Source organism: Sparus aurata, chromosome 6 (genome assembly GCF_900880675.1).
Source record: "Sparus aurata chromosome 6, fSpaAur1.1, whole genome shotgun sequence".
Taxonomy (NCBI): domain Eukaryota; kingdom Metazoa; phylum Chordata; class Actinopteri; order Spariformes; family Sparidae; genus Sparus; species Sparus aurata.
The window spans coordinates 6,211,776-6,228,707 of NC_044192.1; the positions used below are offsets into that span (position 1 = coordinate 6,211,776).

General features: G+C 44.2%; 1 protein-coding gene across 12 annotated transcripts in view; it reads right to left on the reverse strand.

Annotated features, from left to right (window-relative positions):
• LOC115582983 (glutamate receptor-interacting protein 2-like) overlaps positions 1-16,932 on the reverse strand; it is a 295,747-nt gene that overhangs the window by 10,986 nt on the left and 267,829 nt on the right. For all 12 annotated transcript variants that reach the window (XM_030419292.1, XM_030419289.1, XM_030419287.1 and 9 more), the window contains 12 exons: positions 16,209-16,358; positions 15,973-16,125; positions 15,687-15,873; positions 10,746-10,891; positions 8,229-8,309; positions 6,135-6,198; positions 5,880-6,025; positions 4,824-4,968; positions 2,783-2,922; positions 2,220-2,429; positions 1,813-2,029; positions 206-320 (listed from right to left, as the gene is read on the reverse strand). In XM_030419292.1, the coding sequence (XP_030275152.1) occupies positions 206-320; positions 1,813-2,029; positions 2,220-2,429; positions 2,783-2,922; positions 4,824-4,968; positions 5,880-6,025; positions 6,135-6,198; positions 8,229-8,309; positions 10,746-10,891; positions 15,687-15,873; positions 15,973-16,125; positions 16,209-16,358 (1,754 nt within the window). The remainder of the gene's footprint in view (positions 1-205; positions 321-1,812; positions 2,030-2,219; positions 2,430-2,782; positions 2,923-4,823; positions 4,969-5,879; positions 6,026-6,134; positions 6,199-8,228; positions 8,310-10,745; positions 10,892-15,686; positions 15,874-15,972; positions 16,126-16,208; positions 16,359-16,932) is intronic.

Below are 16,932 nucleotides of genomic sequence, written 5' to 3' on the forward strand. Positions count from 1 at the left end.
ACTAGATCCATCTTAAGCTGCGGGGGTTTTATCGACAGATGAAATCCCTTATTGAATTACGAATCAAACCCAATGGCAGTCAACTCCTTGGGTATGGTTTGACACTGATGTCAACTTGCCATTGTAAATAACAGGTTATTGGTTTCTGGTTATGTTGAAATAAGCTAATGGCAGTCTAAGGTTACAGGCTGACACACTCATTTACCTCAATCTCTCTGAGTAGTTCTGATTGGCCGCAGGTCTCCAGATCCTCGAGAGCCTGACACCAGAAGCTGTCATCTGGATCCAACAGAATACCGTCTGGTTGTTGGCCAATAAATCTGTCACACGCAAACACAAATTAAAATCACATTAAGATGCTTTGGAAACACATTATCTCCCGGAGTGGCACTGAGAAAACCATATATTAAACCACCAGACAAGACAAAGAGTTAACATATGAACCGTTTTTTTTGTCTGAATATTTATAAATGTTAACTGTGCTTTTTTCTATAACATTGGCTGTACCTTAAAACGATAACCCGACCAGTCAAGAGTGAGCAAAATGTGCACTGCAGAACTGATTCAACACATCAATGCAGAAATTCCCCCTGTGCTCTTTTAAAAGCATTAGCGACGGCGTCACATCAACAACAAAGCCCATGTGAAGTCACAGCAGTGTCAATAACAGGGCAAGGCTTTTCGCTCTGGTTAAATCCAACACGAGTAATCTTTCACCACTGACTGTCCCCGACTGACAAGATTAATTCACTTTCACTGCGCAGCTGATTTTTTTCTCACCACCCTTACTCGCTCGCTCTCCACCCCCATTAGTGTTATATAACCCCAGTGAAAGTTGCTATCCTCACAAGGCTTAACCTCCTGACTCATCGCTGCACACACAGACACAAACACACACATCCCGTCAGTCTCACTGGGTTCATGACTCAATCTTCACACTTAAATTTCCACTTCACCAAAAGCTTTCGGTGATGATACTGGCACAAGCGGCCAACCAAAAGCAACTGACTGATACTTGTTTCTACACCAGAGTTATAAGTCAGTCATTAAGAGTAATAGAAGATTAATTTACAACAGTGTGGATGTGTTATCATGTACACTAGGTCATTTAATTTGCAGAAAGTGCGGGTCATTTAATGTAAATTCAGTTCTTAAATTATTATAAAAGTGAGTGATTTCGTTTTTGGACTTTTGCTCAGACAATACAAGCAATTTAAAGACATCACATGTTATTTTATGCCAAATTCTAAGAGTTCATAAGAGAAAAGATCAACATATAATATGTAAATTATAACTATGATACAGTAATTTCCGTCATTTAAGATCAAGTTTCATTGTTCTGTTTTGCTATGCTCCATCCTTTAGATGGATTTAACAGCATACAATGATGTGACATAAATAAAAACGTCCAATGAAACAACTGAGATTTATTTGTCTTATTTTCCATTAATTGCGTTTAAAGTGGGGACATCGCCTACTAAAGTATGGGAACCCAATTCCTAATTTTTTTTTATTTAAGCTTATGTTCAATATGAATGTGACCATTCTTAAATAAAATAGTTGTAATGCTATTAAGTTTACGAGAACTGTGCTTTTTGAATATTTCTTTCTTTTTTCCTTAAATCTCAAGAGAATCACCGAATCATTGCAGTCACGTCAATTAAATCAAAGTCGCTCCTTCATGGATTAAACCAGTTGTTATATGTTGTAGTCATTTATAACCACACACAGCTTAATCTTTAACATCTCAGCAGCCTGTTGTGGAAATGCTCAGCAGATATATAATAGAGATGAAACTACGTTCAGTCCTACCCTGGTGGTTTGTCCCAGTCATCCTCACTGAAGCCTCCGTCGCTGAAAGGGTAATTCTTCCTGCGTCCAGGAGGAGGGGTGTTGCTGCGCTGCTGATGCTGCTGATGCTGCTGCTGCTGATGCTGCTGATGCTGCTGCTGATGCTGCTGCTGCTGCTTGGCACTACGCCATTCATGTGGGTGGAGGGCGATACCAGCTGCCTGGTGGCTGTATGTACCTGCAGGATGAGTGAAGGAACTGAATGACATGCTCAAATCTCTTCATAGCTGCTACTGCAGATTGGAACAGAAATCAAAACAGTTTGCATTTATGGGGTTTCATCAAACGTAAGAGTTCCTTTAAACGTGTTCTGCAATGTGTGGCCACGCTGGACTTTCACCAACTACATGTGTTAATCCAAAGCTTACCCTGGCTGCCATAGCCGGCGTCCATCCCTGAGCCATCCCATGACTCCATGGCAGAGTCGACGCTGGGTATGGTCGTGGAGTAAAGCTCCGACAGCTTATTTGTCTGTTGGCTGTCCGTCAAATCGTCCTCCTCAGTGTCGCTGATCTCATTCTCTGTCGTGTCCTCGACCTCCGCTGCTTTACGGTCCTCTAAATCTTGAAGGGAAAAGGCTGGAATTGGGTTTGTCCAATGAGGCGATCATCGAATGAAAAAAAAAAAAAAAAGAAATCGTGAGACAGTAAGCCAAGGTTGATTTTCTCTGGAGTGACAACTTATTGAATACAGATATTGCAAGTAATCACCAGAGGCAAATGTTGGTAACAACATCATGAATCTTTGAGTTTCCAATTTCTAAACAGATTACAGGCATCAAGGAAAAGTCTCAATGGTATTTAAGAATAAAGTGCACCAGAAGGCAGACTTCAATAACCGAACAGAAGCTGGTGATCATTACAAAGTTTATGTACCATCATGTTGAAGATATTTCTGATGCAAAGGTACAACGAACAGATTTCACACTTACTGTCGAGCTGTTTCTTAATCTTGAGGGTGACCGTCTCTCCGGCCATCTGCAGCAGGTGGATGGCTTCACTCAGGGGTTTTCCTTTTAAACTGACGCTGTTGATGGCCAGGATCCGATCGCCTACGTGAATCGCTCCCGTCCTGGACGCGTATGAAAACACAAAGTCAAACACGAGTAATGTACAAATCAGATTTCCCCTCTGATGTCCTCCGGCTGCTCTGCCTCAACTCAAAGTGGTTTACAAAGATTCCCGATGGACAGAAATCTTTTACTTGTTGCTAAAGTAACCTCTAACTGCTGCTAGCTGTAGCTGCTTGCTAGCTCTGTTAGCCGTGCAGCTAGCTGACTCTGCTCGTATCACTGGGGAGTGTCGGTGTATAAACAACGATCACAGGAGCTTTGGATCGCTAGGACAAGTCAGTCAGGCATGTTTAGTCAGGATGAGAGTAAATCTCGGACTAGCTGTTAGCCGTTGGTGCTAAATATGCTAAAAATAGGGCTACATGATAGACGGCGACGTGGACTAGATTGTTTTTTGATTGTTTGTGGTTTACGTTACGTTAGCTTGACCTCCCCATGTAAACGCTGACTGCTGCAAGGCAAGAAATGTCGTGATATGCATGTTTATTTTAAGACATACAGTTTTGCTTTTAGTTAGCATGTAGGCTAACGTATGTTGTATTTATAATAGTGGTTTCTCTCAGAGGGGGCGCTAAATTCCACAAAATAATAATGTTGTTTTGAGATAAAACTAAATTAACAAACATATTTACTAAAACCAAAGTTTATCTAAACTCTGAAGGGATACACTGCTACCAGTTGTACATTTATTCCAGTACATTTTATGATGTTTGTGCAGAAAAAGAAGAAAACGTTTTCAGTATTGGAACCATGACTCAGTGTTGGATACAAACTACATGAAGAAACATGATGATTTAGTGCCGCAATGATTCTGTTTACAGGTCAGATTTGGGTCCAGAACTTAATTTAAAGTTACAACTGTGTAAAGAGAATTCATGACTAGTTTGGGGTCACGACAAGGTGACGGTGGATTGAATAACACCGCCTCTCTTTCATCCCACTATCACCGGCCTCTGTATTAAACTTGGCGTACAGTCGTTTATCTCGCAGCCTACTTTGAAAGAGACAATATTTGTCTTGGGCTCTTATCTCCCACGCAGGCGCTTGTACCTCGTACGTGTTCACCTAAGATAGAAGGATTTATTGGGTTTTACATCTATGAATTTGTGAAATCAGGTAAAAACAGAAACAACGGCACTAAAAAAAAAAGTTAGACGAGAAAACGGGGTCAGTGGGAACATTTCCCGCTATCCACACAGACGCAGCGATATCATCTTTATTCCTGCACTTTCTCTCACGTCGAGCTGAGCCGCGGTTATTTATAGAGCGCCGACAGGTCTGAGGCTGAGTGCTTTATCGACAACAGTTTAGGACAGGAAGCAGAACAATTCCATCGCAAAGTCTAAGAAACGGGGTCACAGAGTGTGTGGAAGCGTGGCAGTGTGAGCCGTCTGCCCGGATGTGTCGGCCATAAAAGCTTAAAGACATTTCATTGTGATCTTCCTCTATGTCGGACTGAGCTGAATTCACTGGTGGACCATTGTGTCATATTCTGTCCTGTCTCGTCGCTGTGGACACGAGCTGCTCTCCACCGCATCGAGTTTCTCATTATCTCATCTGTCATCACTCCCTGTCACCTGCTGCACACTCAGCTGCTGGTAGGGAATCCCTCTGTTTATTGTCCCGGGCATCCTCTGTTATCTCACCTCTCCTAATACGGTTTCCACCCCACTGATAGGAAAAGCACTAAATAGGGCAACATAACTCGGTCTATTCAGAGGCCTGGAGTTAAAATATTAAAATATGTGAAATATGTGAAAGCCATCCAGAACTCTCCAGCTGCACCGACTCTCCCCGTTGTTCCAGGACTCAAAGCGACAACCTCGATTCTTCACAAACGACGATCCGTGTGCACATGAGTGTGAGTGTGCCGTTAGCATGTGAGCGGGTGAGTGTGTACCTCTCGGCCAGGCCTCTCTTGGTGAGGCCGGATATAGTGATGGGGTCAAAAGGCTCCTCGGTGCCTGAGATGGTGATACCCAGAGGGCCCCCGTACCGCTTCAGCTCCACTGTGTAGATAATGCTGCCTGACGTCTCCTGCTCATCTGATACACACACACACACACACACACACACACACACACACACACACGTGTTGTTCTAATGTTTCAGTGAATAGGTGATACCGCCTGACGTGTGTGGCTCATCTGACACGCATGCACACAAACACACGCCGTCTCTGCAAACGCCTCAGTTTTCCAGGTGATACTGCATTACATTACCTGGTCATTTGAAACAGAGACAAACACGCAAACACGCAAAGACACACGCAAACACATTCAATTCCAAAAAAAAGTAGGTCAAAACTCTTGTCAAGACAACACTGGCGAGGAAGACACAGTTTCCATGGTAACCAAGGCGAAGACTGCCTTGTCATCATGTAGCAAGAACGCATTTTACCTGCGTGTGTGCGTGCCCGTGCGCACGTGAGTCACAATCTAGCGTGATTATTAAATCCTGTCCTGTGTTGGTTTGAGTGTTTACACCTCATCAGAACACAGCGGAACAGGGCGACATGTCTCAGCAAGAACTTGGACGCCTCGATTTATTTCATTATCACTTCGAATCACACAAATCCAAGATGGTGGCCGTGAGTAACAAGTAATAAACGTGACGAAGCACGAGGGTCCCGGAGGGTGCTGGATTCAGACTCGGGAGATCAGGCTGCGTGATGTTCAGGGGACACATGAGACCTCTACCCCAGCAGGAACACATCGTCTTGTATGTCTCTTTATTATTTATGTGTAGCTGTTGGTTCATCCTGGATTTACAGTTTCCTGAAATACTTCTATAGCTTTAAATTGTGGACAACAGCACCATCCAGTGGTCGGTCGCTGCTACTGCATCTCCTTGAACTAACATTTAATCCATCTGTTCTTCACGTGTATGTCACTGTGTTTACTGAACCAGCATCCACAGATTCATCTGTATCGTATGTGTGTGTGTGCACACACACCTGAGTTGTCTTCGTCCTTGCGTATCTTTAGTTTGACCAGTTCCTCACACTGCTGCAGGATCTGCTCCGCGTCGTCTCTGGAGCAGTTCTCCAGTCGGATGTTGTCGATGGCCAGCAGCTTGTCGCCCGGCTCCAACGTTCCTGTTCTGCAAGCAGAGAAAGAAAAGAAAGAGACGGAGACAAAAACATTAGAATGAAGATGTTTGTCACTATTAGGAGGAACTTCAGGAGAATATAACAGGATAAAGTGTTTACCTGTGGGCCATGCTGCCCTTCTTGATGTCAGAGATGATGAGGGGCTCTCCTTGCTTCTTACTGGCTGCAGAGGGAGATGACAACACACTCAGCAGCCACAACATCCAACAAAGTACATGTTCAACATTACTGTCATATACAAGAGTTACTATTACTACTACTGACAATAAGGATAAGAAACAGAACTGTATCACTATCTGTAATTAACAGTGTAATTTGTAAGCTTTTAACATGTTGAGATGATGGAGGGGAGGAAGTTAAATCCATAAAAATGTGTTTTTTTAAATGAAAAACAAAGGAATTATACCCAACATGAGTCCGGAGACTGAATTTTTTTCAGACATGACTTCATTTAATCTTTCTTCCAAGTTTATCGGGGGGAAAAAATCGTCCAAGTCTGCAGCTGAATTTGTGTCATTTGATGTTTTTGACTTTAACATCCTTCTCCCAACGGTCAGCTGTGAACACTCACAACCAGAAGATGGCGCCACCGCACCATCAGTGCCGCCTGTTGTTATAAAGTCAAAGTGAAAACTCTGAGACGCCGGTCGACACCAACACTTAATCACCAGTGTGATTTTCATTTGCTGTGTGTTTACAGATCTACCTGCAGTTTAACACGGAGCAGTCACATCATCTCCACCCGTCTCCAGTATAATATGTCTGTTTTTCAAATATTTAAACATGTTCCAGGCTCAACAGTTTACCTCCCACTGAGCTCATGTATACAGGCTCACTGCAGTATACACACATTCTAGGCTAACAGTAGTTAAACATCCAGTGTCGGTCGGTCGGTCTGACTGAAGTGAGAGTGTTGATCACTCTCTGGACGGGAACAGAAAAGCTTCACAGTGAAGAAGGTGATTATTAACTTCACCCGTCAACACAGTGAAGTCCTTTACTGGAAGAACAATTACAGAATGGATCCAGTATCTTTTAAAATCCACTAGTTTTTTATGTGGACACTGAACATGACGGCCACAGGTGATAATCAGTGATGCTGCTATCTTTAAGAAGACGCTCCACAACATTTTTTAAACCTGGCTGCAGGGATTCGCTGCCATTTAACTAAAAAGAATGTGAATGAAAACTGGCGCTGTCATCGGGTGACACGGCCTGACTTGTGATGAGGTCGAGGTCACGGCTCCGTGCTGGCTCTTCGGATCTGACCCCAGAACAGTCAGAATAAAATGTTGGCATTCTATTACTCTGCAAAAACCCTGATACCTTCTATGTGTCACGTGTACAATCTCAACATTTTATGTGTCAGACAAAGTTCAAACGACATATATCGGCAATAGAACGGCCAAAACGTGACCTTTTCCTGAACCTACCCAGCTGTTTTTTGTGCATAAACCTAAGCAGACTGTTGCCACAACTGAACCTGAAGAAACATAAAGCTGTGACATAAAGAAATGTGAAGTCTCAACAGATCCGTAGTGTGCAGAAACATGCATCACCATAAATCACACTGGCCACCAGAACTGGGAAATCTACTGTGATTATTTATGGAGCACGTTTTCACAAAAGTTGGCACAAAACTGGAAGAACGGTGCTGTTGGAAATTATCAATGTATGCTTTGCTATTGAGATCTATCTTTAATTGCAATGACCAAACTAGGGTTGCAGTGATATCTCCCTTTCACCGTATTGCGTCTGCTTGTCTACGCTACTGAGTTCTACCATATCAGTATTATTTAAATGTGTTTTCACATCTTCGAATGTAGAAGAAGTTATACCATGACAGCGTGCAACCCTGGATCGAACCATGAAAAACAGTCTCAGATACCTACAGATGTACACGGCTGCTGTCCACATACTTTTGGCCTCAGATTTAAACACCAGTGGCTCGTGGTTAGCGTGATCAGAATGTGAAACAGACTACGTCCTGGTATCTGTACCATTCTATAAACAATGTTTATGTTTCCTGGAGGCTGCAGTAACCCTGAGAGATGCATGCGTGTGTGTGTGTGTGTGTGTGTGTGTGTGTGTGTGAAGAAGCGCAGGGTGGTCTCCTGACATTTAAACCTGCTGCCGGCAGCCGTGTAAAAACAAGAAGTAGATCATGTGAACGAATGTTTGAGTGTTTCCTACCACTGATGGTGAGACCGAGCTCCACTCCTCTTTTCTTCGGCAGTTTCACGTGGAAAGTACCGCTGCTAGGCACCACTGACTCTGTAACACACACACACACACACATATTGTTAAACACATGCAGAAAAAGCAACAAATAATTTTTTTTTCATCCCGCTTAACACTTGTAATTACAAGACATTTAGCTCTTGCTCTTATCTCCTCTGTAATGCTCTCCTCCGGGGGGCGAACAGCGACCTCTCATCCTCATCCCGGCGTAAACACAGAGAGCAGAGCTGAGCAGAGCACTCAAGACTTTTCGAACAAGCTGTTTTGGGATCAGCTCGTCACTTCTGCCCACCGACTCTGCACAACATTTTATTTCTCTCCTGCAGAGCCGAGCAGAGAGACTCCAGATAATCTGACCCGACGATGTCAAAGATTTGACAGTGGGAAAGTTTGAATTCTGAAATCAGTTCTGATATTACACCCGGGCATGAGGCCGCATCAGCGTCTGGGGTTAATGACGGGGCAAGAAATCATTTCTCTCTGTTTGCGGGCTAAATGCTAACTTTTCTCGCTATAAAAACTCATTTAATGATGCAACATTATGAAAGACAATTGAAAAAAAAAATACAGTGGAGAAAACCGAATGTACTCCACTGCTGAAACCAAGTGAAATCAAATCCTCACAGTCACACAGAGTGCTCATAAGTTGATTTTAATAGTTTGCACAAAACTTAACTATTGAATATGGATCAAATCAATACAGATATATTGATTTTTATAGAGGTTTATTGCTATTAATGCAGTACAGTCCTTAACTATGTCTTCAACAGGTCCTCATCGTGTCTTACTGAATGGATAAAGCCACATTATTAAGCTCATTATACACAAATAAATGTTGTGTTTATTCTCATCTCTTGGTGTAAAAATAATTACATTTAGAAGCTAGATATAGACTGTTTTATAACATGCAAACCTTTTCCTTTGAGTCAGTGAGTAGTTTTCAACCTCTGGTAGCAGCATGTTTATCTGGTGCAGGCAGATTCGGATGTGACAGAGCGTCCTACCACACTACTGACGCACATGCTGTGTCTCAATTCAGTGTCTGCATCCTTTTGAAGAGCATTTGAAGGCCAATTACTTAATAATGCCACGCAAAGGCTGTCCCAATCTGAAGGCTCCTCCAAATGCTCCTTCTTTTCCCTGTTTTCGGAGGATGCACCGCTACTATCCCTCATGGCCTCACATATCCCAAGATTCTTTGCACACCCGAAAAAGAAGAAAGAAATTGAGCAAATGGCGACATCTGGGCGGCAGAAATCGTGACGTAAGGGTAAAACATCTGGTGACGCAACCAGGAAATGCTCCGAAGGCTAGACCGTCACATTTAACAACGGCTGGCGTGGTGAACAAGGTCTCTCTGAAGGACTCGTCTTTGAAGAGTGCAAAGGCCGAGTCCTTGGAAGGATGCAGACCCTGAATTGAGACACAGCAACCGTCCCACTGATCTACAGGTGGTGGTAACACATCTAGATGAGCTACAGTGACTGGAAGCGAGTTAACACCGGTATAAACAATGTATGTTTCAAAATAGTTACAAATTCAGCGCTGCAAATGTTTTATAAGGCGCTGCGTTCGACACGTGTGCTCGAGCTCAAGGATACACGGTAAACACTGCTGAACATCACTGATGTTAAACTTTTGTTAACAACAAAACTCTATAAGGGACTTTTAAAGTACCTCGAACAGAACGACGAGACCGAGACAAGTTCCCTCTCAGATCGTTCAAAATGTATGAGGCAAAAAATACTGAATGCAGAAGAGAGCTCCGTCCTACAAAGTTTTAGTCTGCAGATGTAAAAAAAAAAATAACCCATGTCGTCAACAGATTGTGAAAAATAGCATTTTTTTTTCCAGTATAGCAAACACCATGACATCTGTGTATTGTGTTCCAGTTAGCATGCTAACCTGCTAGCCCAAGTCCAAACCATGGAAGCATGGCTATCTGAGCTAATGAGCTAACAGCACCTACAGTTAGCTCAGTTAGCGGTTATTCTTAAGCTGCCCAATTCTTTATATATAATATTGCCATCTTTAACACATAAACACTTAGTGAAAAATACAGTAATATCTTCTCTATTTCACCCTTCAACATCTTGGATGGATAAAACTAAAAAAAAACGTTATCAGGATGCAGCAGCATGAGACCCGTTTTCAGCACAGACATCAGAGTGAAGGACGGTAACACGCAGCTCTGAACTGCTGGGCTATCAGCAGGGTTATTACACATTCATGGGGTTAAAAGCATGCAGATGGGAGCGCGGCCCTGCGGTGAAGAGCTGTAATTATCCTGCCTGCAGTGAGTCTGAAGCTCTCAGCAGCACAGTTTGACCCGTTCGTCCTGTCCGTGCTAATGTGCCCATTTGTTAAAACTCCAACTAAACTGGCGACTGAACAGAGTGTAACAGTTCGTGGATGAGATGAGAGAACACCTGTTGATATTCACATGACGGAGAGCGTGGCGTCACAAACCTGCTACGTCGAATTCGATCTCCAGCGTGACCTTATTGGTCAGCGCCGCGTCTCGGAGCAGCTGATTGGCCTCCTCCAGTGTTCCGTCCTCTGTGGGGATTCCGTTGATTGACAGCAGGCGGTCTCCAACCTGCAGCAGGCCACACCTACGACAGAGGTTACCACGGTGATGTCAGAAGAGATCGGAAACACTGGATATTTACTTTACGTTTACTCTTAGGACAATCGACCGTTTTTGGACGAGAGGGTGGAGCCGGGGAGAACGTCGTGATCGGATCTGATTGAGAACCTGGTTGCCATGACCCAGCACATAACAAGCTCTCTCACCTGGTTTACTCTAAACGGGACCATAATCTAAAAAACGAACATTGTGCTGTGTTGAAGAAGATTTAAAACTAGTGACTGAGATCCAAAAATCATTTTGAAACTGTTTGCGGAGGTAATAAATCAAGTGAGAAGTTGGATCTTTATTTTCATAAGCTTACATACAATTGGATTATACTAGAGTCGCCCCCTGCTGGCCATGAGAAAGATTACAGGTTGATTTTCAGTCAGGTTTTCTGGATTGGAACTTGGGCGTTAGGGTTAAAATTAGGTTTGGCTAAATTAAAATACATTTCTGAGTGAGCTACAATCAGTTTTGAGGGTAAGATTTCGTTTTATCAAAGCCAAAATCTTCTTACGTCAGGGTTCATGAAGTCATTGATGGAGGCGTTCAATTATGAAGTCCTGAGATTCTCCGGTTATTTCAGTCTGAATCAGACACACAGTTCTACGTAGCTGATAGGGGAAACATCCAGACACTTTTTCCTCGACTGTCACGTCATATCCCCTGAAATAAGACATGATTATGTAGCTATTTAGATTTGATTACCTGCAGGGTTAAAACGCTCCCAAAGGGGGAAAGAAAAATTCAAGCGTGTAGGTGTACTAATCATCAGCCTCCTGCCAGGGTGGTTTTATTTCCTCTTTAATTCATTTGTACAAAGACAGATGACACCAGAAGGAGCCTCAGACTCCCCGCTGTGAAACATTATTTTTAGTGACTGTAGCTTTTTCAGTGCTGCTGTTTGGATATTAAAGATTTGTGTTTCCAGACATATTCGCCATCTGGAAGAGCCGGAACCTGGATCCTCACTGCATTAAATCAGTGAGATTTAAGCACATTAGCGCCGATTATTAAGCAGTGAATCATGTTAATACCTTGGCACAAAGAAAAGGTATTTCATGGAGGAGTCATTCTGTGTTGTTCAGTTTTGGAGGTGAAGCCCCTCGAATGATACGCGGAAAGTTCGACTGCGTTTCAAGTCGCTCCTGATTTTCTTTTCTTGAGCGTGTAACAAAGCTCACATCAGAAAAACTGCAACAACCAACTGTGTGTCAAAATCGAATAAACGAAGATTTAGACCAGATTTAGGCCGTCTGAAGTTGTGATGCATTTATGGTACATGTAGGTTGTGATTGTCTAAAATGACGGGAGTCTAGAGGGCACTTCATCATGTTTTATCTACCGTACGGGAATCCTAGAGGGAACTTTTTTGCAAACATTTGAGCACCAGAGTAGCATTTTCCTCAACGCTGACATCTGTTAAAGAAAGAAAAAGCCAAGTCTTATTTAGTGTGTTTACATGACAATCGAGAAAACCGAATTACTGGGTTAGTCCGACTATGATCGGATTTTTAAGATGTATGTATACACCTTAGTCCGACTAAAATCAGACCGGATTGGATTTCTCATAGTCGGATTAAAACACCTAGATTATTCGATTGATAGTCATATTACTCCTGCATGTATACTTTCCATTAGATCGGATCGGATTTCTGCGTTCTGCGCAGGCTCGAGATTTTTTTCCCGGGACCGTGAGCCGGAAGTAGAAGGACGGCGACGGTGGTGCCTTTCCTCTGAAATAACCGCAAGCAAGAGCGCCATTGTGCATCTAGTTTGTGTAATTATCATGTACACCATATACGAAATGTACAAAGATGTAGCTTCGTCTCGCTCTTCTTACGCCATCTTTCTGGAATGCCGAGGCAGTTTGTTGCTGCTGGTGACGTAAAGCGGTCAGCCGGAGGTGGCTCTGTTACCACTAGTTGAAATGGGTACAGCGCCACCTATCGTACCGGAGTATGACATGCTCCGGCCAATAATTTGATTTTCTCTCAGGCATGTATACTCGGACAATTGCAGTTGTCTGGTTGAGTAGCATAGTCGAGCTATGGCTGTAATCCGACTAAGCTGTGCATGTAAATGTACTGATTGAAAATAACGCTGATTACCCGCTTAAAAATGAGCCACTGGCAAATAATCCAACAGCAGAACAATATTTTGCTAACAGCATCTATAAAACAAAACCCTCCCGGACAAATACCGTCCAAGACGACAACGTAACAAAAGATTTAATGCAACTCACTAAATGTTAGTCTCATGAGTTATGGGATTTGGTTTTACCCAGAACATCTTGGTGACCAACATTTGCTCCTGTGGCGCCTGGTAGTGAAATGTTTAATGTCCGTTACTGTTAATCCACTCGCGGTTGACATGTGTCGTTACTTTCCAGTGTAAAGCGTGAAGGTGTCCCACTGTAGCGCGGTGCTACCTGTGGCATCAGGTAAAACATATCACGGTTCACACTTAGTCGCTGCACTCGTAGTTCAATCTACGTCTTCTTCGACCGAGCTCTTCAAACTGCTGAACACGACTTTAAAATAACACCACAACCTCAGCAGAAAGATTATGGTGCGGTGGAAAGAGCATGTGAGTGGAGCTAACGTCGGTGTTCGCTCCTTCGCTCCATCGCTCAAATTCATACCAGACCGCTCCGCTCAAAAACCGCTCTCTGCTCACCTAAAATTTCATTCAGCTCCGGTGAAATCGCTCCACGCTCGCTCAAATTTAAAAGAGGGAGCAATTCCTGACGTTGCACCTATATGACCTGTCTGCTTGCTTTTCGAAATATTTCACAAACTCCATCTCTCAACGAATGACCTCCGATGTAGGCTTGAAGGCACACGTGAGTCTGTGTGGACTTGTGCATGCCCTAGACTCGTGGAGAGCGGTATCGGAACAGAACTGGAGCGAAACGGAACCATCGCTCTGGCCTTTGGATTAAAACCCGCTCTGCGCTCCGACTATATTTCGCACGCTCCGCTCCCCGCTCGCTCTGCGCTCCGCTCACATGCCCTGCCTGTGGCATCAGGTTCAGCATATCACAGTTCACGCTTCGTCGCTGCACTCGTAGTTTAATCTACGTCATCTTCGACCGAGCTCTTCAAACTGCTGAACACGACTTCAAAATACCACCACAACCTCAGCAGAAATATCACGGCGCGGTGGAATGTATCATCATCTGTGCTCCACCTCAGTCTGCACGGTTAAAAACTGTGTGATTTTAACTGCAGTAACTTGGGTCAAAGGTCGACATGACAACATTAGTTATCCCCTTCTGCACCAAGGGGACTCCTGACACGAGAAGATGAGGTGATTTGTCTCACTTTAACTGGGCCTCACCTTCATGCAGTCACTAGTCTGAACCCGGCGCACACAGTTTATATTTCCTCCAGAGGATTAAACCCTTCGTTGTCCACGACTTAACAGTAAATATCTTTCTTTCTTTCTTTCTTCTGTTTCATTTGGTGTATTTTTTCCATTCTTTCTTCTGTTCAGTAGTTAAAATGCTCTCCACTCCTTCCTTTATTCCCCTGAGTGACCACAGATGAGTGTCTGGGTGCTACAGTATTTCCCGCTCTGTCACCAAACTCTCACATTTTAGCCGTGCATCGCTACAAGAAGCTTCAACGATGTGCGTCTGGTGTTACGATGGGCTTTAAGAAATCCCACAGAAGCTTTCCGGTGTTTGTTTGCGTGTACTGACGTGATCTGAAGCCGCTCGCTGCCAAAGTGGTCATATTGAACTGTGACATTTTCATTCAGAGGCTAATGAGCCGAATGAAATTAGCAGCATAATGAGGTTTTTAACTTTTTTACGGAGATTCACTGAACAACATGTATAGAAAGCGTCCAGCAGCGCTAACGCAGGAGGGGAGAGGACGTCCTCGTCTGTCCTCCGCTCGACAGGACGTGCGCTGTTAAAAGGCTCTAAGTCGTGGTTAAGTGTAATCCAGAGTGGTGTGAAAGCGTTTATTTGGATTCAGCCTGTCAAGCTGGAAAAAGGAAGCTACTTATCGATTCTTCCAGCGTGGGCGAGGAGGGGGGGGGGGGGGGGGGGGCATCTAGCTAATTAGTGTTGTTAGCGTGGGCGCTAATGGAGAGGGGAGTGTGGCCTCAGGGTGCACAATCACACCCAGCACTTAGAGAGGCTGTTAATACAACGGGAACATCCGTCAGCACACACACACACACACACACACACACACACACACACAAAGTGCACATACTAATGAGAATTCATACAGTGACTTAAATTAAGTTAAGGGAACACACACGCATGAATTAAAGTGCAACTAAAGACACACCCACAGGGGAGTTTGACCACACACACACACTCACACACACACACACTTTGAAAACCCCACCTACACTCATGTCCATACATATTAAATGCTTAAAAATGTTCATCACACATCACACAAAGCAGAGCTGTTAATACACCGCCAACACCAGACTCACACACACACACACACACACACACACACACACATACACTCCCACACACACGCTTTAATAATAACAAAAAAATAATAGCCTGATCAAATAACATGCCTACTTTGAATTTAAATTGCCTATTAGTTTATTGAAACAACAACAAAAATCATTATAAAACTAATTACTCCCTGGGTCGATATTTTAACTTTTCAACTATTAACTTCCACAGTTGTTTACTTTTCATGTGTCGGTGTTTCCTCGCCTATAAACACACAGATATCACGTAGAGTGCAGTCGCAGACGGAGGTGTGTGTGTGTGTGTGTGTGTGTGTGCTCACCTCTCTGCAGAGCTGTCGGGCTCTATGAATCTGATAAGCGGGGGAGCCGACAGCGTTTCGGTGGCGAATATTCCTCCCTGCAGCTGGACGCCGAAGCCGTTGAGCGGGTCGCCGGTTAGGACGACCTCGCTGGTCTCTACGTGAACCACCTGACCGCCCGGACCCACGGAGCTGGACGCTAGAGACACTGAACACACACACACAGACACACAGATGTTTTTGATGATTAATTTCTCTTTGGGAAACATTTAATAAGTGCACAGTCAGACAGACGAATGACTCTCACAGGAGCTTTTGTGCTCTTTCTTCCTCTGGCGCCGTTTGAGCAGCGAGTTCCGTGGACTCATGGGGACTGTGGGCCGGGGCAGGGTGCTGGAGCTCTGGCTGCTGGGGCCGGATGTAGTCGTGGAACCGGGAGAGAAGCTGGCCGATACCAGAGCTGCAGAGAAGAGCGGGAAGGGAAAGATGCTGAACTTACTGCGACACAAAGGAGAGAGGATCGAAGAAACGAATGTGTCTTACACTTGCAGTAGTCGTTGATGGTGTTGTTGTTCGACGCCGTCCATGACTTGTTGAGGGTGGCGCTTGTGTTGAGGAGGGTGGAGTTGGCAGGGTGACAGTAGTTCACACAGGGGTCCCAGGAGTGGGGGTGGTCCGACTTCTGAACCTTCACTGAAACACACACAGATGAAAGTCGGTGAAAGTCAGATTAACTCACAGTTGTTATGAAGTAGTAGTAGCAAAATAAATTTATATATTCAAGAATAAGAATCTCAAAATTGTCCTCGAGTATTTGGTTTCTTTCTATCCGTGAACTGAGCAGCAGGAAGTCGTCGTCAAATCAAGCGAGGTGTCAGTAATCTAACAAACACCTGCCGGCGTTTTTCCCAAAATACCGACAGGGATTCTGTGGCTCATTAACATATCACTGAATCATCTCGTTGTGTCGTCAGTTAAAGAGAGCATCAGCACGGCGACGGCGAAATATCAGCCTGACAAAACACAAACAAAGAAACGCCGGCGCCATCTGCTCATCGTGTCACTTCCTCCTCAGATGTCAGAGGGAACCTCTTCACCCACCGAGAGCGTCGGCATCACAGTCGCGGCTGAGGATTGACAACCTGCACAGCTTCATGTGTAATTCCTCTGCACGCACACACACACACACACTTATCTCAACTCTGAGGTTGATCCTAAGCTGCCCTGCGCCGCCGCCGCCGCATCCACCCAGCAGAGCTTTTTGTTT